This window comes from Nuphar pumila, chromosome 15, assembly GCF_984573655.1.
Source record: "Nuphar pumila chromosome 15, dmNupPumi1.hap1.1, whole genome shotgun sequence".
In the NCBI taxonomy this organism is placed as follows: domain Eukaryota; kingdom Viridiplantae; phylum Streptophyta; class Magnoliopsida; order Nymphaeales; family Nymphaeaceae; genus Nuphar; species Nuphar pumila.
In genome coordinates this window covers 72,028,937-72,056,652 of record NC_143263.1, presented here as the reverse complement: position 1 = coordinate 72,056,652, position 27,716 = coordinate 72,028,937, and the positions used below count along the sequence as shown (strand labels likewise).

At 39.0% G+C, this 27,716-nt stretch overlaps 1 protein-coding gene across 1 annotated transcript in view; it reads left to right on the top strand.

The window, feature by feature from the left end:
* Positions 1-285: 285 nt before the first annotated feature.
* The window catches only part of LOC149815569 (peptide deformylase 1B, chloroplastic-like), a 66,799-nt gene continuing 39,368 nt past the window's right edge, over positions 286-27,716 (top strand). The window contains exons 1-2 of the mRNA XM_089988799.1: positions 286-538; positions 2,939-3,077. Of these exons, the coding sequence (XP_089844925.1) occupies positions 328-538; positions 2,939-3,077 (350 nt within the window). The 5' untranslated portion in view covers positions 286-327. The remainder of the gene's footprint in view (positions 539-2,938; positions 3,078-27,716) is intronic.

Sequence of the window (27,716 nt, the reverse complement as noted above, 5' to 3'; positions counted from 1 at the left end):
TCTCTATGACGCCCACCAATAATCGAACCACTCAATCAATTTATAGTTATCTCCACAAGGTAGGTACGAACCCAATAATACATATCTATCTTTTTTATATATTATTCATATTATTTATATATTCTTTTATTATAAAATCATCATGAGTAACATGGCACATGAATTATCGCGGGTCCGAAGATATTCATCTGTAAACACACGAATTTGTGTTTGGGGCGAACACACAATGCTCTCTCCTTCTCTAGTGCCTATTTTAAGACGGGATGCTCAAAAGAGCTTTGTCGAAACAAACATAGAGAATACCTCCCTCTCTCTCTCTCCAGGAGCATGGCTTACACTGCATGCCTACAAACATCACCTTTCTGCAATACCCTCCTCTCAAGTAATCGCAAGCTCTGCACACTGCACATCCTACTCCCTCATCTCAGAATTATGAGGCCGTTAACATCCTGCCCATCTAAAAAGGCCTCACCATCTAGAGTTGTTCTTGCTCTAGCTAGAAGAGGCTTCTCCTTCACGGAAGACCCAATCGCATCACGTAGGCCTCTTCTTTGTGCCACCACTTATCTTTTTTTGGTGTACCTATTTGCATGTTTTCGATTATTACATGAACTTTTGCTCTCTACGTTCCATTGGAATTCATTGATTTGTAGGAAGCCGTGTAGTGGTGTGCCACCACTTACATTTTTTGGCATCCCCATTTGCATATTTTTTTATTATTGTATGAGTTTTTGCTCTTTACTTCTCATGCGATTTATATTTTAGCAGTAAACCATGTTGTGGCATCCCTGTTCAGTGATAATCTATGGGGGTGTTGGTTTTCCTCTGTTTCTCTTTTATAATTTGCTTGATAAATTAGTGATGCAATTTGCATGCTTTCCCGCTGTGCAAAGGCGACTTTTGAGGGTTCCTTCGTAGTGGATGTTTGGTGATATGTGAAAATTTATGAAATTGGGTAAATGGGTACTAGTTTTTTATGCGTTTGCTTTCGTTTCCTTTGTTGAAGTTGATATCTTTCTTGGTTATTTGTCGCTGTCATTTTCATGTTTCCATGGTATGTCCCTTAGTGATGGATATTTGGTGCTTTTGTGACTTCAAAATTATGAAATTTGGCCCAGAGTTCAAGTTTTCTAAGCTTCTCTTTCGATTTCCTTTGTGGAATTTATGATCTTGGACATGGAAATGGTCAGGAGTATGTGGAAGTTGCTATGGTTGCGAATTTAAATGGATATACTATCCAGTATTAATGATTTTTTTTGCTAAAAAAAAGTTGCTTTCCGAAAACATAAAGAAAAATGCAGGATGGTCATGATGTAACCTTCCTTGCTCTTAACAACAATCATTTGTCATTAGTATTTTCAATGTTGCCATCATTTCTGTTGTATGAAGAGCGTAGTGACTATGATGAAAATGCAGAATTTTTATAGTCACCATCTACTATTTACATATTTAAAGCTGCCCATGATAGATTTTATGCATTGTATATTTTCTTATCTGTTACATGACTACATTCAGGTTATATGAATGGCGAGTAGTTGGTGATAGGCATATTCTTTATTTCATTTGCTACTTTTAGTATTGTTTAGGTGAAATATCAAGATCTCAATCCGTCTCATTGCTAAGGTACCTTGATCAGAATCTTACATGACTTACAATGTTTGAAATTCTGTGAAAATCCTCAATGAATTAACCGAAATTCAATTAACCCTTAGAAGAAAATCTTTTGTACAATATCAAGTCAAAGATCCGGTCAAAGCTTTCCTTGATTGGTTAAAATAAAAAACTTGTTGTGGATAAGAGTTTAAGTTTTTTCATTTTGTAAATAGCTAATATTTTTGGATTTAATTGAAAATGTATTCTTCTTCATGCAAAGGTGTCAATCAATTAGTTCCAATCATGTTTTCAAGGGCCATTTCACCTTACCTTCCAAGGCCATCTTAACTTCATAAGGGAACCTTCTACATGTAATTCACTCTTTTATGTATTTCTCTATGTTTGTTTTCATTGCTTATAGTTTTTACGCCGTAAAATTTCCATATTGTAAATAGAAAATGACTTCAATAGACAAGCTATTGCAACACAGTAGAGGATTATCTCGTCCATATTCTTCTTTTTATTAGTTTCCAGTTAACTACCGTAGCTTGTCACCTCAATCATGTGCACAATAATCCATGATTCAATGTAGTTGGAAGACTTTTCATTGTCATGTACTGACAGATTATCTATTCAGTTATAATCAATAAGTTGGTCAAGTGCAAATGGTTGCACCAACATCACATTTTTGTTGGGTCCAGATGCATTATACTGTTCACGTTTCCAACTTTCACTAATTAAAAACTGGTCAAGTTTAATGAGGTGAAACCAATATAGTTTCACACAAATATCTACTTTTACATTTTTTTTTTCTAAAAAATCTCCATTGGGCAATATAGGTGCACTAGATACTATTAGTTGTTGATGTTTGCTGCACACTAAGGAAGAAGATATTTGTTAATAAGTAATAATTTGTTTGAAGATTATTATTTCAGAGCTTATCAGTTTTTTTTTTTTCTTTTTTACGTCCAAAGTAAATTTCTTATCATGTTGCCTATTGATGATTGCTTCCTTATCGATACATAATCAACTAAAGTTTCATATCTGATTTCCATAGGTAGTCGGCATTATGAGGCAGTCTCCAAATATCATGCTGCTGCAACATCGATAGTCATCAAATATTTATTTGCTGGATTTTCCTTTCTCTTTCTTTTCTACTCTTCAGGATCTACCAGTGTTTTAAAGATGTTTCTCTTAATCTTTTCATACAAAAGGAAACTGTTTTTTGTATTTTTTAACCCACTTTCACGAGCGATCCAAGTCTGGATGCTTGCCGTAATGGTGAAAAGTTGAATCTAATGGTGCTGAATCTTTTCTTTCCATTGTTTTTCAATTGTGTATGCAGCTGCTGATTTGCATTATGAATCACCACTTAAGATTGTTGAGTATCCAAATCCATTGCTAAGGACGAGAAACAAATGCATTAACACATTTGATGATAATCTGAAAAAGCTGGTTGATGAGATGTTTGATGTTATGTACAAGTAAGTTTTACTTTTCTTAATCAAGGCCTTAGTTTTGAATTCAGTTTCTGGTTTTGTTCCTTATCCGTGAGTAATCGATTAATTTAACTGATGATGATGGGTTAGCAAATTCCTGCACTATTTCTTGATGCGTTCATGATAGATGGGTTGGAGTCTGTATGTAACGGTCAGCCCCTTTCTGGTATCTTTCTTAATCAATAATCATACCAAGAGATAAAAGGTAGACATCAGATTGCTTATTGTTGTGCTTTTATGTTTGGAAACTATTCAAACAGTAGAAAGAAGGACTATTAGGGTATGTTTGGTTGTGTTTTTCAAAAGTGGAAGTAAATCACATGAGATTTGGAAATGTTTGGTTGTGTTTTTCAAAAGTGAAAGTAAATCACATGAGATTTGGAATCTCATGAGATTCAAAATCATGTGATTTGGAATCTCATGTGATTCCAATTCTCATGTTTGTTTAATGTGAAGAATGAAATCTCAAAAAAAGATAAAACAAGATAAAAATTAGCAGAACTGAAACATGTGCTCTCTGGCATGAGGCCCATTTTCGGTCATGGAAGATGCATGTTGGCTTGTCAGAGGTGGTACTCCGGTGATCTCCACTCATGCTGCCACTCAGCTGGTTGGCTGCAAAACAACAAAAATTATAAAACAGAAAACAGAAAAAAAAACTAATTCAGTGGTTCTCTAATATGAGCCCCTCTTCCATCGTAGGGAGGGCACGGAGGTGTGGTGGAACTTGCTGGAGGAGGTACTCTGGCAAGCTCCACCCGTGCTACCATTCAGTTGAATGTTGCCGTTGGCATCAGCCAGACGCTGAAGCCCCACGAGTACATCGGGATGGTTCGGCGGGAGGTCCTCAACTCTTTCCTACGCTGCTGCGCGGCCGAGTTAGGGGCAACGATGATCGACGGGCTCTTCTTTGAGCTCGACCAGCCAGAGTCCGGTGAGGCATCCTCGAACATCGCCGGCTATCTGGCTGGATTAAAACCCCAACCCTCTGCAACCTTTTATGCAGAAAAAGAAAGGAAGAAAAACGTTGGGGCTTGCCCTTATACGTATATATAAATATATATAGTTCCATTGTGGATCCTGGATCCTAAACACGGATCCTAGGCCCATTTGAAGAAAATATCCATTATTTTTAGATAAATTGAAAATAAAAATTGAGGTTTTTACAATGCCTAAAGTTGTTTTGAATTATCTTTCGCTGATTTCATAAACAAACTCTGAAAGAAAAGAGATTTTCTTCTAGTCTCTTGCTTGTTTTATGAAAGGTTTGCAAGTTTGAAATTTTGGGGCATTACAGATTGGTATTAGAACTAAGGGAAGCAAAGATTCTTGACCATTGAGCATCCGCATCGCGCTGTGAGTATACAATTTCTCTTGTTTTGTAGTTGTATTTTGCATTGTTAAGCTAAGTGACTTGACACGTTCTGCTTATGTACCATCATTGTTGGGTTTTTGTAAACTACTCATGTTACGCATGAATAATACATATGTTTTTGGCTTCTATCTCGAGCTTCCTGAAATTTCTGATCTTTGGTATCCCTTGTTTACCTTAAGGATGGTAAGGAACTCGAATGAAGATTTTGTTGACGAATGGTTAGAATAACGGGGTTTCGTGATAGATTCTCTAAGTACCCTGACAGAGGCTATACGAGACCAGATTCGTTCCCAAAGGGATCAAGCGCCCTTTCCTGAACCGAGCTAGCATACCGCAGTGACCTATGAGAAATTTTTGAAGCTTGACCCCCTGACCTTCGTTGGAAAGCCCGGCCTAGATATGACCAAGAACTGGGTGGATGAGGTAGAACGAGTGTTTGAGGTCTTGTCAGTTCTCGACAACAAGAAGTTATACGGGACCTTCAGGCTGAAGGACAATGTCTGTAGTTGTTGGGACATGGCCCATGGTGTGTAGTTTCCGGGAATTTCACCAATTCCTTGGGAAGCTTTCAGAAAGACTTTCTTAGAGAACTACTTTCCTCATGCGAGGGAGAAGAAGAATGTGGAGTTCTTGGAGCTTAGCCAGGGCAATTCGAGTTTCACAGATTACATCGCTAAATTCCAGAGTTTAGAACCCTATTGCCCCAACCTGTTCGCGGATGATCGCGAGCGAGCATGAAAGTTTATTCGGAGGCTGAAGGAGGGGCTCATGTATCGGGTCCTAACTAGTATGCTCTCGACCTTCTCTGCGGCAGTTGCTGCCGCCACCCTCATGAGTGAAGCCTGTGAGCACTCTAAGAGTGCACAGAGCAGGAAGCCACCTGTTGCGGGTGGTGAGTCGAAGACACCATCCGACGACCCAGACAAACAGTCGTTCTTTCTCATAAAGATCGAAGGAGGAAAGAAACAGTTTCCTCCTTCGAAGCGTTAGTGGCCTCAGGGCAACCCTTCAGCCAGGCAACAGACTGACAATGTATGCCCCAGATGTCAACGATCTCACATTGGGCAGACGTGCTCGCTCGAGACAGGCAAATGCCTGTATTGTGGCAAGATGGGCCACTACTTCCGCGAATATCGTAAAAAGGCAGATGATGACCTCAGGCAGAATAATGGAGCACCTCTGCTCCCTCGGCCACCGCAACAACAACATCAGTCGCCGCAACCGCAGTCGAGTGGTCAGAAGAAGGCGCCGGGATGCGTCTACACCGCCACGGTCGAGCAGTTGACCAAGGGCGACCTAGTGCAAGGTACCATTTTTGTAAAAACAAAAAAATTTCGCTAATAAAGTTTGTTTATATTACGAAATATGCAATTTGGGCCTCAGATCCGTTACCGTTATCGAATCCATTAAAGAATTCGTAAATAACCCACAATGAGGTGTTAAATTATACTTATAATATTAATTTTTAATTAAATAAATAATTAATAGTATTTATAAGAAAAAAATAAATAAATTTTGGTACATAGGGTCGAACCCACAATTGAGGATCCGTCATTCGTAGGCAAACCGGGTCCATTTTAATAATGGACCCAGTGTCGCGGGTCGCGGGCTTGGACTCGGACCCGAGTCCAATTTAAAAAAAAGAAAGGGGGCGTTAAAACAGGAATCATGCTTAGGGCACGATTCTTGCTTTCAAGAATCCGAAACAGAAAGGGGCAGGGGTGGGGTTACGCAAAGCATAACCGAACCCCGTGCTTCTCGGAGGAGAAGGGTGGGAGTTCGGTAGGATATAAGGAGGGGGTGGAGAGGGTTTCACCCTCTTCACTCGGCCCTCTTTCTTTCTTCCCGTCTCTCTCTCTCTCTCTCTCTCTCTCTCTCTCTCTCTCGGTGTGCGTACGCCGGATAACTGGGGCCATCGACTGCCATTGGAGGCCACGACAAGCATCCCTGTCACGACAACAGTGAGGGGCGATTTCAGCCGGCTCCGTACTCGCGCCTCCAACCGGCTCCGTACTCGTGTCTCCAGCCTCTGATCACCGGAAAACCCACTGAAAACAGGTACGGGTCTTCGTTGAATCTTGGTGAGGGATCGAACATGTGTTCGATTTCGAGTAAGGGTTTGAGATGAGAAGCCATGGAAGTCCGTTAGATGGCTACCTTCTGGGTTTTCAAGAATTGATGGGGTTATTTTGGTCTAACCCTAACCCGTAAAATCCCCAAATCAGGTCGATAGGGGGGGGGGGGGGGAAGAGGGGTCGACTGAGGTAGTAGATGGCCCAGCCATGGAGGTCCCGAGTTTCTTATAGGGATACCCCAGATTTGGGGGTTTCTTAGTTAGGAAACGAGAAACCCCATGGTACCTATTGAATTCATGCGGAAAACCCCAAATCTTCGATTAGAGGGATTTCAGTTTCAGGTTAATAGGTAAGGGAATGTAGAGGCTTTTTAGGTTTTAGATTTCTATACTGAAAAGGGGATTTCCTCCTGGTTTCAGCTTCCTGACAGGGGGGTTTCGTTTGACTTAACACCTGCCAGGTTGAACAACCTGTTTAAGTTAATAGGATGTTAGAAAAAAAAGGAAATGGTGGATTTCAGATTTTCCCTAACAGAAGGGTTTTGTTTATGTTATGAACCTATATATATATATATATATATATATATATATATATATATATATATATATATATATATATATATATATATATATATATATATGAAGGGGGTATCTCAATCAGGTCGAACTTGTAGTTCTTGTGAAATCAGTCACTATTTATTTACTTATGTATTTATGGCATATTTTCTTACTGTCTCTTTACATTCAACCTGATAAAGGACTGAATCTGTCATTTCCTTGCGGATATGCCTCTCAGTGTAAAATTTAAGTAGCTATGTTATGATCTGACATGCTTTGCATTGACTGATGTTCGGAAAAACAAGATTTTTTCCTTCTGTTAATCGAATTTCAGAATGTAGGAATAAATAACAAGTAAATACAGTACATAATATAGTTAGACAATGAAATTAAACCAGAATGTTTTACCTGTCATACCTAGTTGTGGACCTATTCATCTGAAATCAACATCTGTGGCTGTTGAACCACGTTTTAAATGGATATTTCGTTGTATTCTGTATAATTCTAGTGAAAACTCTCGTTATTTAATGTTAGATGCATGATTTGACTAAGATATTCATTTGGTTATCATGTGAATAGCTTATGGGGTTATATGCTTTTTAATATGTTGTTCGATATATGGTGGCATCGAGAGTATTACTTGCATTATACAAACTGTATTTTTTCTTTCCTGAAAATCTATGGCATTTCAGTATGATTGGTTGATATGTAGTTGGCTGGACTGAATTTACTATATCTTTTGTTTAGCTAGAAGGATGGGAGTTCGGGATTGGTAAGCCTGACCAACTTCTCTAGCATATGTAAAAACTTACACTTCTGCCCGGTGAATATGTGAAGTATTATCTTAGCATATCACTCTACTGGTTGTTCAATCGTGAATGTGATCATGGATCGGTTATTGATAGTTTTGTGAGCATGTACGCCTGATGAGAATCTGTATTGATGTGTACACTCACACACTCAAAAGAAATATGCATTGGTTAATACACGAATATGATGTAGGTGCCACACATAGTGAAAATGCATATGATTGAGAAATGACATGCATATGATTGGGTTATGTTTGCATGAGTGCCCATGTTTTTGGCACTATTGGCCTAGTGTTATGAATGAACACTATTTGGTTTTATTATGTGATGCATCGATGGCTTTAATGGACCATCATCGGCCTGGAGAGCCGTGAGTTGGGTTTCTTTCATATATATTTTGAACTGCATCACTTAAACCACATAAGATGGTTTGGCACATTACTACACTGTTCTAGTTGTTTATACGGGCTGGAGTCCTGTAAGGGTCCCCGCAAGGGAGGATGCGAGTTTTCACTTTACTTTTGCATATGGTGTTGCAAACTTAAAGAATTGACTTAAATAAAAATATAATGAATAAGAACAGTGTAATATACGTTCTGGGATATCTCATATGGAGTATGAGAATATTAGAGATTCGGTCTTTGGGAGACTGTGAGGATACAAAAACTCCGTGTGCTGTAATTTTGTCCCCTGAACCCGATATTGAGGTTCTTTCTCCTGGCCACGGTTTTAGGTAGAGTCCGCCACTTTACCCGGGAGTGGTGTGTTTGACACAACTGTTGTTTATTGTACCAAGAAAGTGGCACATGTGGGCGTGAGGTGTCCCTTGTGTCCCCGACATTAGATGTGAAGGTGTAATGTTCCGAATGTGATTCGGTCGAGGGCTAAGTTGGAACCCATTAATAAAATACAAATTGTGTGTTAAGCTTGTTAAAATGTATCATTCAATCTTTGTAATCTTATATATATTTTATATATATAAAGGATGATACATATACATATATAGTATATATGCATATGTATCTTCCTAATTATATATATAAAATATATATTTATCTATTATTAGTCATAGGGGTAGTTTAATCATTTCCCATTTTTACGCATATTCCATTTGGAATGCGTTTGTAATTTTATTTTTATTTTTATTTTTTTATTTTTTCATTTTTGTGGTTTGCGCCACCTAGGGAGGCTCCCCAAAGAGTCGTTGGGGAGCCCCCTATGTGGCTCCTCTCTTGTGTTATAAATAGGGGTCTCCCCCTTGTAATTTACTCACTCCTTTGGAGGAGCTTTTGCTCCATGTAATGGGTGTTACACCCTTCCTCTCTTCAATAATATTAACTTATGCCTTATATGCATTTTTGCCCCTTTGTGGGTTTATGTGTTAGCACATTATGTGCTTATGTTTTCCCTTTTAGTGGGTATATTCGCACTTCATGTGCATGTGTATTGGTTCATTATTGAACCTAATATATTCAAAGCCGTTTCCTTACATGGTATCAGAGCAAGGTTGGGATCGAGTTGCTCTTTGTTGCATTGGGAAGCGTGCTATTCAAGAAATTTTAAAGAAGAATGGTGAAGTTCTCGTTTCTCTCTTTTGCTTCTTAAAATTATTTTGTATGCATTATATTTCTTTAAGTATTATGCATTATGAAGAATTAGATATGTTTTTGCATATATGTTTCTCTCTTTTGCTTCTTAAAATATTTGGTATGCATTATATTTCTTTAAGTATTGAGCATTATAAAGAATTAGATATGTTTTTGCATATGTGTTCTCCATGTCATTATGAGTTTGGATTTTTAACAATTCCATTGAACTTTTTATATTATTCTCTTTCGTATGTCTTTTTCTTATAAGTTTTTTAAAGAAAGTTATGTTAGAAGTAAAATGTTTGTGAGAGATGTAGCATTGCTCACATACTCTCATCATAATTATTTCATATTAAAGGTATGTGTTTACCCTCTAAAATGTCCTATATGAGGTTTTTTTCATAATAACATGTGCCCTTGAAAGATGATGTTTTATTTTCCTACCTAATGAGTTTTTTTTCATACGAGCAATGTTTGATTAAGAAGGCATTTTTATAATATCGGTTGAATTAAGTTTTAAAAATGATCTCATAAAATATGGTTATTCTCTTCTCATTCTTCAATTCAATTTCAAGAATATGTTTTATTATAAGATTTATGGTCTTCATTAATGTTGCATACTTATTACATATGTTTTAAATATTTCATGTTGTGTTTATTTAAAACATATTCATCCCATTGGTTATAATCTATTAAGTCATATAATATTATGAATTTTTGTTTATAGATTTATGCCATAACACAATCCCTCTTTGGGATTTTCTCCACTTTAATAAAGTTTTCCCTCTTCCTTTCGTATATACCCTCATTTGATAATTTTGTTTGTTGGATCTCTCTTTGAGAGACCTTTTGATCCTTGTGAATCTTCTTGTGAGTATGTACTCTTTGAGAAAATTTCATGATTCTTATAAGCTTTTTTTTAATATTGGTTTTTTATGAGATTTTTTAAATATTACCATCTTTGTGAAAAACATTTACACCTTTTATAAAATACATGCATTATTGCATGTTTGCTATTATTATGCTTTTTGCGTATTTTGTTCAAGTGTTGAGAGTGTCTTCGTACACTTCTTTTATAAAGTATTCATGCTTGTATGCGTATTGTCTATTCATAGACATTTTTCACATGGTACTCTCTTTTCAATAAAGAGATGATATATATTGTCTTCCTTAGGGCTTGTTTTGTCCCTTAGTGGACTTGTGAGATTGTTTCTTTTATCAATTTAAGTGCTTCCGCAATATCTTGTTACATGTCCTAAATTTGCTCATTTAAGATTATTGTCATTCTACATCTTGGTATGCATATAATTGCAATTTATAAAAGCTTGATTTGATTCTTGGATTATTTCAAATCCGTCCTCACACATGACATTGCTTAAATATTTCATGTTGTGTTTATTAAGTCTTTTGATAATGATCATGATTGAACATAATTTCGTATTTATGCAAAATTATTATAAGGCATATTGTTGTGATTAATTATGTTGGACCTTTGAATCGGCCCTTTTTGTAAAATCACATATTTGGAAAATGATTTCCCTAAGTGTTCATTGCCTTTTTATGACATTTATTTTTATCCATCACAAGTTATATGATGCATAAATCCTTCTTGTATGGCCTTATTTTTATATTAGAGATGATTGTTGAGGTGAGTTAAGGGCACCTTGTGTTATGCCATTTTAGATTGTCCAATTACCATATTAAAGATGGTTGTTGAGGTGAGTTATGGGCACCTTGGGACTCTAGAATGATTTGTTATATGATCTCTAATTATGAGTGTGTCACTCGTTTTCTTTTGACCATTGATCTTATGGATGCTCTTATTTATATATAAATGTGATAGATATATGGTGTCTTGGAACCTTAAATATTTTAAGGTATATTTAATTCAAGGGTGTTGGAGATTATTGCCCAACCTTTTATTGCTTATGAATCTTATGAGTGCATTTGCACATTTGTGATTTCGTGTTTTGTGCTTTTGTGCACAAGTGTTCCAAGTGTTCTTGGTGTGTGTATGTTCTTACATTTATATCGTTCAATCGATTATAGTATCTTGTTAAAGATACTTGTACATGCTTTTGTGCACAAGTGTTCCAAGTGTTCTTGTTGTGCGTATGTGCACAAGTGTTCCAAGTGTTCTTGTTGTGCGTATGTGCACATATTTATTTTCAAAATATTGTCCAAGGTTTTATTTATATGTTTGTCATTACAAGTTTTATTGCCTCAAAAGTCTTTTCCTCTTATACCTCTTATCTAAGTGGCATCATATGTAGACAAGACATTTTATTGCACCATTGTGTGTTGGTAGCCCTTTGTTGGCTTTGTTCTCTTGGTCTAGTAGCTGAACACACTTGTCTTGAGTGTTATTATATGTAGACAAGGCACGTTGATTCACACCATGGTGTGCGATTTTAGTCCATATTGGCATTTGTGTCCTTGTTCTAGTCGCTGAGATGTATGCCCATGGTTGGCTTCTTTCACTCATTTCAAGTGCCATTTTATATAGACAAGAGATGTATTGTGTTTTAGCCTATGGTTGGCTTGATACTCTTGTTCTAGTAGCTGAACATACTTGGTCTTGAGTGTATTTTTACTTAGACAAGAGATGCTTTTGGTCCATGTTGGCGTGTATTCTTTTGTTCTTATCGTTAATGCACTCATTTCAAGTATTATTACATGTAGATGAGAGGTTCTTTTACAACTGTTGTGTGTGTCCTTGCCCTTTAATGGCATTATATTCTTGATCTAGTAGCTTATACACTTGATTTGCGGGTTTTGAAGGACTAATGAGGTAGTTGCTTGTAATTGATGAATTATTGTTGAAATTTGTGAAATTTCATTCATATTTTGTCTTTTAAAGATACATGTGAATCATATCATTAATATGCATATTTTAAAATCAAATTGATTTATTGGTCACCTTTTATATTTGATATGCAAAATGAGTTTTTGTAATTGCAATCATTTGAGTGAGATGTTCCTAAATGTGCAAGGTTCTCTACTCAAATAACTCTCATTATTTTGCTTCTTAAGTGGACTTAAAACCTTTTGAACTCTTGTGTTTTATACACTCTTTTGAGCATTTCCCTCTTGAAATCGCTTTCAAAAGACTTGCTGAAATCAATAACACTTGTCTTTCTATCTTAACGGCTCATATAATATTACTTGACTAGAATATGATTGGAGCATGATCATTAATGACTCTTTTAGGTGTTGATTCATTTCATGATATTATATGCATATGTTCATTATGGGCTTTTGGCCCTCATTAAATAAATTATGTGCAACTTATGCTTCTTCGTAGGCTTCTTGTGGTGTCCCTTGTGGACTATTATGTTATTCCTCGTTATGAGGTTATGTTTGTCCAATGTTGGACTTTATGAATGCATTATGCATTCTTGTAATTTGTTTCCGCTCCCTCTTCAACATGGTATATGATTATGAAAAATTGGTTTTCTAAAATCACTTTGCATACATAAGTAATTATCTTGTTCCATCAAATCCTGTGATGAATTATGCATAGAATATCTTTTTGCATCATTACTTTTGGATGAATTATATGATATGATTTTTTGGTTAATTCATCTTATTTGAAATATTTCACTTGATTAAAGTGCAAAGATATCTTTTACTTGGACCTTTTCTTGATTTGTTCCATAGGATCTTGAAGATGAGAGGAAAAAAAGTACCTTGGATAGATCATGAAAGGTGCTCATCGTTAAAGACTTTGGAGGAAGACATTTGCAAATTTCAATGGCATTCGGACTAAAGGCTCTTGAAGCCTTGAGTTTCTTCCTCTTGCATTCTTCAATCTTTTCGTTCCCCCACACAAAGTTTGAGGGGGGGTGTTAAAATGTATCATTCAATCTTTGTAATCTTATATATATTTTATATATATAAAGGATGATACATATACATATATGGTATATATGCATATGTATCTTCCTAATTATATATATAAAATATATATTTCTCTATTATTAGGCATAGGGGTAGTTTAGTCATTTTCCATTTTTACGCATATTTCATTTGGAATGTGTTTGCAATTTTATTTTTATTTTTTTATTCTTTCATTTTTGTGGTTTACGCCACCTAGGGAGGCTCCGTAAAGAGTCGTTGGGGAGCCCCCAACAGTAACAAATGTGACCGTTGGGGGCTCCCAACGACTCCTTTGGGAGCCCCCTATGTGGCTCCTCTCTTGTGTTATAAGTAGGGGTCTCCCCCTTGTAATTTACTCACTCCTTTGGAGGAGCTTTTGCTCCATGTAATGGGTGTTACACCCTTCCTCTCTTCAATAATATTAACTTATGCCTTACAGGCATTTTTGCCCCTTTGTGGGTTTATGTGTTAGCACATTATGTGCTTATGTTTTCTCTTTTAGTGGGTATATTCGCACTTCATGTGCATGTGTATTGGTTCATTATTGAACCTAATATATTCAAAGCCGTTTCCTTACAAAGCTACCCTGAGAACCTACTTGACCTCGGGGATTGTACCCGCTTGGTGTATCAACGGGCAACGGTAATTAAAAAGAGGAACTTAAAGTTGTGTGCATTTAATAGGGCATGCATATGGAAATATGAAACTTAAATGAAAGATAACAAAAATGAATCATGCATTCCACATAATCATGCATTTTTCTGCTATGTATTAGATTATGCATAATTGAATTGTTCTAGAATGGTGGGTGTATGTTATTTACTTCTTAAGAAGCATGCTGAAAGATCTTATTACTTAGTTCTTGTCTATGTTCATGCGTTACTGTTTCTTTCTGCTTAGCATATGTAACTGGTTGCATGAATGGTTATTTAGATTATGCAAATCTTATATCTGCACTCACTCAAATAATTACATGAAATCTTATCCATGTTCTTTATCTAACCTGGTTTCTTTAGAAGTAGCTGTGCTCAGAATTTCGGTTCTGACACCCTACTTTGTTGGTTTTCACAGGATATGGTGAACAATGAGGTTGAACTAGCTACTGGGGATGGATGAGAGTCATACTTGGGCTTGACGGCTTCAGCAGGGGACAAAGTGACTCTTTCTTTTGTTTCAGTTCTTTTTGCTTTTTCAGTTGTTGCTTTATTTTCAGTCGAATAAAACATTGTCTCTACAATTTACTCTTACTCATAAATAAATAAATTGTTTTGGTTCTTATGGATGATGGTTGCAAGTTCATTCATGGTGTTTGGGCTATCCAATGGAAATTGGAACTGTGAGGACCCCGGATCTCTGGGAAGGTTTTCGCATTGATGGAAAAAAAATATTCCGCATTTTCAAAGGGTATAATTTGGGGTTGTTACAATTTTTGTCGCTAACCAAGCGGCCTTTGTGTTTTTTGATTGTGGTACCACATACTCTTTTATTTCGGTAAATTTTGCTGAGTTTTTGCACATACCTGTAAAACCCTTGCATAATACCCTTGAAGTGTATAACCTGATTGGAAAAAACACAATTTATGCGGCCTACATATCAGAGTTGGACGTAGTCTTGGCAGATTGACATTTACCGGCTTGTGCTATCCTGCTAGATATGACGGAATTTGACGTCATCCTAGGCATGGATTGACTGCACAAGTATCATGCCAAGATTTTCTGCCAAGATAGCAGGATTGTCTTATTATCTCCACCAGGAATGCCCAAGGTGGAATTCAAGATCGTGAAACCCGTTCGGGCGAACAAGTTGATTTCGTCCCTAAAGGCACATAACTACCCGCATAAGAGATGCACTGCATTCTTGGTCAGTGTTATCCAGTCCAAACCGATGCGAGTCCCGATCGCAGACTTGGAGGTGGTTCGGGATTTTTCAGACGTCTTCCCAGAGGAGCTGCCAGGACTTCCTTCGTCACGTGAGGTGCAATTCATCATCGAGTTGTTGTCGGGTACTGCATCAATTTCAAAGGCTCCATATCAGATGGCGCCTTCAGAGCTCGAAGAGCTCAAGAAGCAGTTGCAGGAGTTGATGGATCAGGGATTCATTCGCCCCAGCGTCTCGCCTTGGGGAGCTCCTGTCTTGTTCGTGAAAAAGGATGGATCATTACGGTTGTGCATCGACTATCGGATGCTCAACCAGGCAATAATAAAGAATAAGTACCCGTTGCCACGCATTGAGGATCTGTTCGACCAGTTGTAAAGGGCTACGATCTTTTCAAAGATTGACCTTAGATCTGGGTACCATCAGCTCAGAATTAAGGGAGATGATATCTCCAAGACGGCCTTTCGGATCAGGTACGGGCATTACGAATTTACGATCATGCCCTTCAGACTCACTAACACTTCTGCAACCTTCATGGACCTCATGAACAGGGTGTTCGAACCCTTCTTGGACACTTTCGTGATCGTGTTCTTCGATGACATCCTGGTGTATTCAGATATCTGGGAGCAACATCGTGAGCACTTGAGAGTTATTCTCGAAACCTTGCGAAAGGAGCGTCTGTTTGCTAAGTACTCCAAGTGCGAGTTTTGGCTCGAGAAGATCATGTTTTTGAGGCATGTCATCTCCAAGGAAGGAGTGTCAGTAGATCTGGTGAAGGTGGAGGCTGTAATGAGTTAGCAACAGCCGAGGAATGTTCGTGACATCAAGAGTTTTCTTGAATTAGCTGGGTATTATCAGAGATTTATCCAGGACTTTTCTAAGATCTCTCTACCCACGACGAAGCTTCTAAAGAAAGAAGCTAAGTTCGTGTGGGACAACAAGTGAGAAAGCAATTTTCAGATGTTGAAGGAACGTCTTACGACTGCTCCTATTTTGGCCTTACCTTCGGGTCAAGGCGGCTTCGTGATCTACACCAACGCTTCCGGGACAGGCTTGGGTTGCGTCCTAATGCAGAACAATAGAGTAATCGTATATGCATTGCGCCAACTTAAAATTCATTAGAAGAATTATCCGACTCATGATTTGGAGTTAGCAGCGGTGGTCTTCACATTGAAGATATGACGACACTATTTGTACGGAGAGCGGTTCAAAGCTTTTATAGATCATAAAAGCCTAAAATACTTGTTCTCGCAGAAGGAGCTAAATATGAGACAACGACGTTGGCTGAAATTCCTCTAAGGATTACGACTTTACCCTGTCCTACCACCCAGGAAAGGCGAACATCATGGCCGACGCCCTGAGCCGCAAGTCTCTCAGCATCAGTGTTGTGAAAAGCGTTGAGGCGTAGCGAGGCGCTTCACCAAAATCTGAAGCGAGGCGTAAAGCGTAAGCCTCAAATTTTTTTTAAATTAATTTTTTTTTATAAAAATTATTTAAAATTATAAATAAATAAAAAATGATAAAGCAACAACTATCGTAAAATCAGTAATTTCACTGGTGACAATAATATACATGAAAAACATGATGCATCTTTACTGCACCAACACCCGTACCAAACCCTATGGGGTCAAGGTATGGTGATAAACAAGGAGGTCCGATTAGAACTTGGGTCAAATTCAAAAGCACTGACTAATATATGGAGCTGGGTATGGTTTATAAAATTTCATGGGGCCCGACCCCAATTAAGATCCATAACTTTTCAATGTAAAAAATATAAATGATATTATTTTACTGGTTATGGTTAGAGTTTGGTTATGCAATTCCTATATGGTTCGACTATGAATTCTCGTGGTAGGTCTCACTAAACTAGAATCCGAACCTGGTACCAGTATCATAAATCAAATTTGGGTTTGAACACACTTGAATCCAACGAAACCCGACCTCTTGACACCCTTAATTCTGGCTCAGATGATTCAAGTTGAGTTTGAGCTCAGCTCGTGCTAGCTCATTTAGTTTAAATAACTGAATTTTTTAAAGGTCCATGATGAGAATAGAACCATGACCCATTGGCTACAAGAATACCGACCAACTAATTGAGCCAACATATTATTTTTTGTATCACGTATGCTCATTTAGACAATCCGAAATAAGTTTTTGTCAAGCCGAACAGTGGGTGTTCGACTAGGCTCGTACTACATGAGCTGCTCAGTCCTGTTTGCCGAGCTCACTTAGCAGTTGGTTTGCCAACTCTCTTCAAAGAGGGTTGTCGTATAGTATAGGCAGAAAATAGATACCTTTTACCCTGAATCAGTTATTTTTTAATAAATATAAAAAATACTTAAAATTATTATTTTAATATTAATTTAATAAATTTAACATGTGTCACATTTTGATTGACATGTAATCTTTTTTAATTATTTTTTAGTCAATTTAAAACTATTCACTTGAGTAGCGGTATTGGTCATTCACCTGAATTGTTGGCCAAACAATACAGGGCCGACACGAATACTAAATTGAACTCCCTTTTTCTCGATCCACTGCCAACACCCCCCTAAAAAAAATAGGCAATTCTACAGCAAATGGATAATATTGAATGTGTATCCGATTCCACCAAAAAAGACTCAAAATACCTTAATTCAAGGTGAGGGTGGGTATCGAGTGGAGCCCCACTTTTAATCATTTTGGCACGACCCCTCAACCCCTTTCCTTCTTCACCTTGGCTGTTTTCACACACACAGAGAGAGAGAGAGAGAGAGAGAGAGAGAGAGAGAGAGAGAGAGAGAGAGAGAGAGAGAGAGAGAGAGAGAGAGAGAGAGAGAGAGAGAGAGATGAACAACGCGTTCAAGGCGAGGGTGGGTATTAAGTGGAGCCCCCACCTGTACATAACACTGGTGAGAGGGCTGCCAGGGACCCGAAAGCTCCACTGGTGGACCCTCAAGGCCGTCCGTCTCCACAAGTGCCACGAACATGCTTTCTGTGAAGAGCAGTGAACATGCCTTTTCACAATAGGTACATGATTTCTCCAGGTTGCAATGTGAAGAGGTAGTGAGGCCAAATATGTTCCTCGCATCAATATTTCCACCATTCCTTTTTAATTGTGTCAAAGCAACATGCTCCAATAGGTCTTTCTCTCTCTCTCTCTCTCTGAATGAATGGCTGAATAAATAAGATTAAAAGTGAGAGGCGTATATGCCTCACCTTGAGGCGGGCCTCGCCCTGAGGCGTGCGCCTCAAGGCGTACGAGGTGCACGCCTTGGGGCATTTTGCGCTTTATGCTTGCGCCTCAAGGCACAAAGGCCCTGGCCTTGAGGCTAGGCACGCTTTTTGCGCCTTGAGGCACACTTTTAATAACACTGCCCAACATTTTCTTTAGCATGCTATTCGCTGGGTGGAAGTTGATCGAAGATTTGGTATCGTGAGAACCGTTTGCGGTCACTCAAAATTCGATCAGTTTATCTAGCATGGTAGCTCAACCTGAGTTATTGGCCAAGATCTTTGTTGGACAAAAGATCAATGCGTAGTACGAAAAGCTGAAGGCTCTAGCGCAGTAGGCCGATACCCCCTTCCGTCTGAGTAAGAAAAGAAGTGTATGGCATAAGGATCACCTCTGGGTACTAGAAGATCCTAATTTGAGATGTGAGATTCTCGCAGAAGCCCACAAGTCTAAGTACACGATTCACCCTGTTAAAATATGTAATCTCATAAACAACTCATATCTCATATGTAATCTCATAGACAACTCATGTAATCCACTGTAATGTTTTTCTTTCTTTTAGTTAGTTTAGTTCTAGTTTAAACCCAACTAGAACTCACTTGAAACCCATTTTTAGGACACCTTTAGGCTTCACATTTTTGACCAAGTCAAAAAAGGTGCAGCTCCAAGGGAGCTGAGTGTGAGCTCTTTTGTGTGAATGCCTTTGTTTCGTAAATCCTCTTTGTGAGTGTTGAAGAAACAATCCTTGTTAGGGATTGCTACATTCTTTCATGGTATCAGAGCAAGGTTGATAGAAGCAATCAGCCTGGAGGTCTTCTTGTGCATTGGGAAGCATGTCGTTCGTGTTTTTCTCAAAGGAAAGAAGCCTCTTTGAAAGGCTAGTTGTGTGGAAACTTAGAAGCTTGGAAGACTAGATATTTTTTGCTTCTTGTGGTGGTGTATTTCTCTCTTTTTCTTTCCTTCTTCTCCCCTTCTTCTTTTCTTAAGCTTGTAAAATGGATGACAATGATAATGTCACCATTAAGCCCATAAAACTCAATGATTCTAACTATGTAACATGGGCTTCTATCATGAAGTACCTCATTTGGGAAAAGGGGCTATAGGGATTAGTGGATGAAACCGATGAGGAACCTAAACTAATGCTCACTAAAGAAGAAGAAAAAGAAATACTTCTTTCGGAGGTAGAAAAAGTTAAAGCGTTTCCATTTATGAGAAAAAGTGAAAAGAATGGAGAATGGGTCACGCCAAAATTATGTCTTGGCTCATTTCTAGTGTGGATATAAAGAAGTGTTCAAGTCTTGTGAAGTTTGAACACATTAATGATGCTTGGGACTATCTCAAGAGAATGTATTCTATTAAAGATGTTGCCCATATATGTAATCTTCAAGAAAATGTTCGCAATATGGTTCAAGGAGATAAAAGTATTAGAGAATACTATAATAGCTTGTCCGAGCTATGAGAAGAATTGGATCTCCTTGAACCAAAGTGGCATTGTCCACAAGATATAGAACTTCGTCAAAATCAAATAAATGCAGAGCATTTTTTTCAATTTATTAATTGTTTAAGACCGGAATTTGAGACAACCAAGTCCGCTCTTCTTCATCGAGGGAAGGTTCCCTCTATTAAGGACACAATTGAAGAATTGAGTATGGAAGAAAACCGACTGAAGAAAAGAATATCAAAAAATGATGATGACTCAGTTTTAGCTGTTTCAAGATAAGGGAATCATGTTCGTCTATATAAACCTCCACATTTTGGAAGAATATATGATGAGAAATACAGAAGGTGGAAAGAAAAAAAGTAATTTGTTATTATTGTCGTGAACTTGGGCACGTCAAGACGTACTGCCCAAAGTTAAAGAAGCCTTATGAAAAGAAGGTTGCTACTGTTGAAGCCCAACAAGAGACAAAAGAAACATCTATTGGAAGCATGTCATTATCTCAGTTAGTGGAGGCACTTCAACCACTTCTTAAAGGAGCTTCCTCATCTGCTGGAGCTGCGGTCTCTTTAGTAAGTATCTCCGATGCAGGTAAACCTCTTTGGCTTCTTGATTCTGATGCATCTTTTCATATAACTCCTAACATAGAATTATTGTCTCAATATCATAACTCAAGTGGTTCAAACGTTATGACTGCCGACGACACTTCTCTTGAGATTAAGGGAATAGGATGTTTTGAAAATTCTTCTCAAAACTCAAATAAATTTCGTGTTCCAAAAATCAGATATATACCCAAACTTAATTTAAACCTTTTATCCATATCTCAGTTAACTGATCATGGGTGTAATGTTTCCTTCTCCTCTTGTGATTGTCGAGTACAGGATCATCAGTCAGGGAAGCTGATTGGGGAAGGTCATAGAGAAGGAGGCTTGTACTACATGGATTTTTTGGATTTTCCCAAGAACACACTTGTTGCAATGTTCAAAAGTTGGATTTGGATCTTTTGCACAAAAGATTTGGACATCTTTGTATATCCAAGATTCAACACTTTCCGAACATGAATTTTTTTTATAATTTTGAAACTTTTACATGTGAAAATTGTATTCTTGGAAAAATGAAAAGATTACCTTTTCCGGAAAGAACTTTTGTTTCTACATGACCACTTGAGTTAATTCATTCTGATGTCTGGGGTCCTGCACCAATTATATCAAAAGGTGGGTTTGTTTATTATGTTATCTTTGTAGATGACTTTACACGACACACTTGGATTTATTTTCTTAAACATAAATCCGAAGTCTTCTCGCATTTTAAAATCTTTCATAATGTGGTCAAAAATCAATTTAAAGAGGACATTTCAATATTTCTTACCAATTCAGTGGGCGAATTCCTATCAAAGGAATTCAAAGATTATTTAAATCAATATGGAGTTATATATCAAAAGTCATGTCCCTACACTCCTCAACAAAATGGCCTAGCTGAAAGAAAGCATAGGCACATTATTGAGACAACAAGAACCCTCCTCATATCACATCAAGTACCAAAAATTTTCTGGGCTGAAGCAGCCTTAACTACTGTTTATCTCATCAATAGGATGCCCTCTTCGTCGTTAAACAATATTTCTCCAATCGAAAAGCTTCTTAAACAGATTCCTGATTACTCCAGGTTAAGGGTATTCGGGTGCAAATGTTTTGTGTTCTTAGATAAAAATGATAAGCTTTCCTCTCGAGCTATTCCTTGTGTCTTCTTAGGATATGCAAGTCATCAAAAGGGTTATAGATGTTTTGACTTTAGAGATAACAAATTATATGTCTCAAGAAACGTATCCTTCTTAGAAAATAAAAGTCCATTTGAAACCAAAATATCTGCAGAAACAGATGAGTATTCCTTTCGATTTGATTTAGTCTCAAAGAATGAAGAATGTAACGTTGAGCAAGATGATCAAAGTGATATTTCTCCTATTGAACCAATTAGTGATAACCAATAGTTCATTCAATATTCTAGACGAGGAAACTCAGAAAGACCATGTGCCCTTGAAAGATACTCTGTATAATCAGAACCCAAGATGTCAACAAGAAAATCTACTACTACTACAACAACAACTACTACTACTACTACTACGCCTTCATCCCAAAACAATTGGGGTCGGCGATATAAACCAAAAAAGAAAATCATTCTGGGTCTTCCACGTGAATCCTTCTCCTCCAATCATTTCTATCCAATGCCATGTCCTCGGTGAGGTTGAAAGCATTCATATCCTTTCCTATCATCTCCATCCATGTCTTCCTAGGCCTACCCCAACCTCTTTTAACTAACATATTTTTCCATTTCTCCATCCTTCTAACAGGAGCATTATTAGGCCTTCGTTGAATATGTCTAAACCGCCGTAAATCATTCTTTCTCATCTTATTTTCAATGGGTGTAACGCCTACCTTCTTACGTATCTCCTCGTTCCGAATCTTATCTTTTATTGTATTTCCACACATTTATCTAAGCATACACATCTCAACTACACTCATTTTTTGAATATGATGTCTCTTGGCAGCCCAACATTTCACACCATATATTAAAGCGGGCCTAATAGTCGTCCTATAAAACTTTCCCTTCAACCGCAATGACATTCTACGATCGCACAACACTCCAGTTGCACTTTTCTATTTCATCCACCCAACTTTTATCCTATGATTTACATCTCCATCAATTTCTCCTTACTTTTGAATGATAGATCCTAAATATTTGAAACAATCATCCATCGGTATTTCTTGCTCACCAAACTTCACTACACTCCCATCACTACTTCGTTGCTTACTAAACCGACATACCAAATATTTGAAACAAGAAAATCTACTAGGATCTCAAAAATATCAGAGAAATTTGTGTCATATAAATCTTTTTCGCCAAAATTTCAAGTCTTTATAGCCTTAATTCACTCCTACGAAGAACCTCCCAGTTATGCTATAGCCAAAACTCAACCAGAATGGGTAAAAGCCATACAGGTGGAATTAGAAGTCTTAGAAAAGGCAAACACTTGGACTATACAAGAACTTCCACCTAACAAGAAACCTATTGGTTGTCGATGGGTTTATAAAGTAAAGACTAAAAGCGATGGCAGTCTTTAGTAGTTTAAGGCTAGATTAGTTGCCAAAGGCTATGCTAAAAAATATGGAATAAATTATGAGGAAATCTTTGCTCCAGTAGCCAGAATGACCACAGTTAGAATCCTAATTGCCCTTGCCTCTATAAAGCAATGGTCCATATATCAAATGGATGCTAAAAATGCGCTCCTAAATGGTAGTTTAACTGAAGAAGTATACATGAATCCACCACCAGGAATTGATGTTCCTAAAGAAAAAACTCTTCGTCTAAATAAAGCCTTATATGTACTTAAACAAGCTCCGAAGGCTTGGTATGAAAAATTTAGCAAAGTGATGCTTGATTTTGGTTTTCAATCTTGTCTTACTGACATTGCGTTGTTTGTTAAGAATTCTAATGTAGGTATCATTATCCCCCTTCTCTACGTCGACGACATGATCATCACTGGCAGTGACAAACAAGGAGTGTGCAATATTAAAAAATTTCTCAAAACTCACTTTGAAATGAGTGATTTGGGTTTCTTAAAGTACTTTCTTGGTATAAAAGTTGTTTATTTTTCTAGAGGATGTTTGCTAACACAATCTAAGTTTGCTTGAGATATTGTTGTCAGGTCAACCTTTTCAGATGAAAGACATGTGGACACTCAAGAAGTTGTAAATGTCAAGATGAAGAGTGATGATGAGAACCTCTTGAAAATCCAACTCCGTATAGACAACTCGTCGAGGCTTTGTCATACCTTTCCATTACAAGACCTGACATTGCACATGTTCATACAACCAGTCAATTTCAACATGCTCCAACCACTGTCCATATGGGAGTAGTTTTGCGAATTATCAGATATATTAAAAATTCTATATCTCAGGGTCTATTTTTGTCTACTTCTTCTAATCTCAAGCTTCTTGCTTATACTGATGCAGATTGGGGAGGTGATCCGAATGATCGTCATTCAACGACATGTTTTTGTGTCTTCTTGGGAGAATCGTTGATCTCATGGAGATGTAAGAAGCAACAGAAAATATCTTTTTCATCAACAAAGGCTGAATACAGAGCAATGGCTACTACAACTATGGAAGTAGTCTGACTTCGATGACTGCTTTCCGACATGGGAGTTGAAAGTTCAGAAGCATCCGACATGTGTTGTGACAACAAGAGCTCTATCTACATTGCAAGCAATCGGACATTCCACGAATGTACCAAGCATATAGAAATGGATTGTCATTATGTTCGGGAGGAATTCTTGCACGACATCATCAATCTTCCCTATGTTGCTTCAGAATACCAGCTGATCGATTTCTTCACCACGCCTCTTGCTGCTCTTAGTATTCACTTTCTCTTAGGCAAACTTTTGGTTATCCAACCGTAAGTCTGAAGGGGGTGTTAAAATATGTAATCTCATAGACAACTCATATCTCATATGTAATCTCATAGACAACTCATGTAATCCCTTGTAATGTTTTTCTTTCTTTTAGTTAGTTTAGTTCTAGTTTAAACCCAACTAGAACTCACTTAAAACCCATTTTTAGGACACCTTTAGGCTTCACCTTTTTGACCAAGTCAAAAAGGTGTAGCTCCAAGGGAGCCGTTGGGTTCTCAACAACTCTAATAGAGCCGTTGGGAGTCCAATGACTCCCTTAAGGCTCCTCTCCCCTTCTATAAATATGGGGGTTGTTTCCCCTTGTAAAGCATTCTTTGTTCTTGTGGGAGTTCTCTCCCAAGTTTATGAAATCTTGTTCTTCATTTTATGTATACCCTTTTTTGGGTATTGTGTATGAGTGTGAGCTCTTTTGTGTGAATGCCTTTGTTTCGTAAATCCTCTTTATGAGTGTTGAAGAAACAATCCTTGTTAGGGATTGCTACATCCTTTCACACCCTGGCGGCACAGAGATGTTCAAAGATTTGCAACACAAATATTGGTGGAGCGGAATGAAGCGAGACGTAACCGAATACGTCTCAAAGTGTTTGACTTGCCAACAGATTAAGATCGAACACCAACAACCAGGCGGAGTGATGCAACATATGAAGATTCCACAATGAAAGTGGGAGGACATCACAATGGACTTCATCGTCGGTTTGCCGAGGATGCGGAGGAAACACGATGCGATTTGGGTGGTCGTGGATCGACTTACTAAATCGGCGCATTTCCTCCCTATCCATCTCAGTCAGTCACTGGACAGCTTGGCAGACCTCTATGTCCGGGAGATTGTGACATTGCACGGTGTTCCTGTGTCAATCATCTCCGATCGTGACCCGAGGTTCACCTCCAGGTTTTGGGGGCACTTGCAGTTGGCCTTAGGCACGAAACTGAAATTCAGCACTGCCTTCCATTCTTAGACCGACGGACAATCTGAACGTACGATTCAGACTATGGAGGACATGCTGCGAGCTTGCATGATGGACTGGAAGGGAGAATGAGACTCTTATATAGGGTTGACAGAATTCGCGTACAATAACAGTTATCATGCGAGCATCAGAATGGCCCCATACGAAGCCTTGTCGATCACCTGTTTACTGGGACGAGGTTGGTGAACGGACGCAAGATTCACCAATAGTGCTACAACACTATACTTAGCAAGTGCAGATGATCAGGGAACGTCTGCGTTCTGCGCAAAGTTGACAGAAGTGTTACACCGATCGTCGGCGTCGAGAGCTCGTCTTTTCAACGAGTGATATGGTTTTTATTAAGGTATCTCCTACAAAGAGCGTTTTCCGGTTCGGGAAGAAGGGAAATCTCAGTCCTTGATTCGTCGGACCATTTAAGATCCTGGATCAGATCGGTGAGGCGGCTTACCGTGTTGCACTGCCTCCTCAGTACGCTCAGATCCACGTCTTCCACGTATCTATGTTGAGAAGATACGTTCACGACCCATCGCACATAATTCATTACGATGACATGGACATCCAAAAAGACTTAACGTTTAAGGAAAGACCTGTGGCAATCGTTGATCGTCAAGACCAAGTGCTCAGATAAAAAACGATTTCTCTTATAAAAGTACGTTGGCAACACCGTGGAATAAATGAATGTACATGGGAGCCTGAGTCAGATATAAGGGAAAAATACGCTGACTTTTATTTTGACCAATGAATACAATAGAAATTTCGCAGACGAAATTATTTTAAGGAAGGTAGGATATAAAAACCTAAAAAAAGAAAAGAAAAAAAGAGGCTTGGATTCGGGTCAGATCCGAACCAGAACCGACTCGGACCCAACCTGAGGTCACCGCCTCTCTCATGCTTTCTAAAGACAGCGAGGCAGGGGAGAGATTTCAAATAAAAACCCTTTTTCCCCTCTAGTTCTCTCGTCTCTCTCTCTACCTGACCCCCCCTCTCCTCGCGTCTGTCGAGTAGCGGCCACAAGCGACCCCCTTCCTCCGATAGGCTCCTTTTCGGCGAGCTTCTTCCGGCAACCCCCAGGTACGCTCCCCTCGTTCTTCTTCTCCTTTTCCTTCCGTCTCTCTCTCCCTCACTTCTCCGTTTGAGCATGGAGGGGCAAAGCCCCCTCCTTGCTGCCTTAAATCGCAGGGGAGGGGCAAAGCCCGCTCCCTGCGATGTGTTTTGCGAGGGAGGGTCCCAACCCCCTCCCGATGCCTCTGTTTGCAGGGGAGGGGTCGAGCCCCTCCTTGCGTGCCGTATTTGGCGGGGGAGGGGTCGAGCCCCCTCCCTGCGTCTCCTTTTGGCAGGGGAGGGGCCGAGCCCTCCCTGTGCTCCCTACGGCCAAGGGAGGGGTCAAACCCCCCTCCCTGCACCACCTTTAGCAGGGGAGGGGCCCAACCTCCTCCTTGCTTCCTTTAATGGCAGGGGAGGGGTCGAGCCCCTCCCTGCTCCCTCGTTGTTCAGGGGAGGGGCTGCGACCCTCCATGCACCCTCCAGCGATAGGGAAGGGGCCAAGCCCCCTCCTTGTACCCTCTGTATGCAAGGGAGGGACTGAGCCCCTTCCTTGCGTACCCTTTGGCAGGGATCGGGCCAAGCCCCTCCCTGTGCCCTCGTTTTTGCAGGGAAGTGACCGAAACCTCTCCTTGTACCCTAAGTTTGGCGAGGGAGGGGCCAAGCCCCCTCCTTACGCCTTCTTCTCCTTCTAGTAGGCAGGGGCATTGCCCCTGCCTCTACTAAGTTCGACAGGCAGGGGTAAAGCCCTCTGCCTCCCCCTTTGTGCTAACTGGTATCCGGCAGGCAGGGCGAAGCCCCTGCCTCCCTTGTTGCCTTTATTAGGCAGGGGTGCAACCCCCTGCCTCCCAGTTGTTTGCTGACAGCAGGTCAGCAGGGGCTTGCAGCCCCTGCTTCTTTCGCGTTCAGCAGGTTCGTAGGGGCACGATGCCCCTGCCTCTGCTTCTGTCACGTCAGGACAGCGACAACGCCCCTGTTGTCTCTACCTTTCTGATTGAGATATCATGTTGACGTCTTGCTTTTGCAGCTCGTACGTCGGATCCCGCTCGCGCCCTGTGACTCGAGCCGTCCATTGCTTACACTTGTAGACACCAACAGTCTCGCAACTCCCCAAGGTAGGGGAAGATTACACGGAGGACTTGGACAATTGAATTGAGTTCAATTAACTAAAAAAGGATAATTAAATAAATATATATGCATATATATATATATATATATATATATATATATATATATATATATATATATACAACAACAACAACAACAACAACTACGCCTTCATCCCAAAACAATTGGGGTCAGCGATATGAACCAAAAAAGAAATTCATTTTGGGTCTTCCAC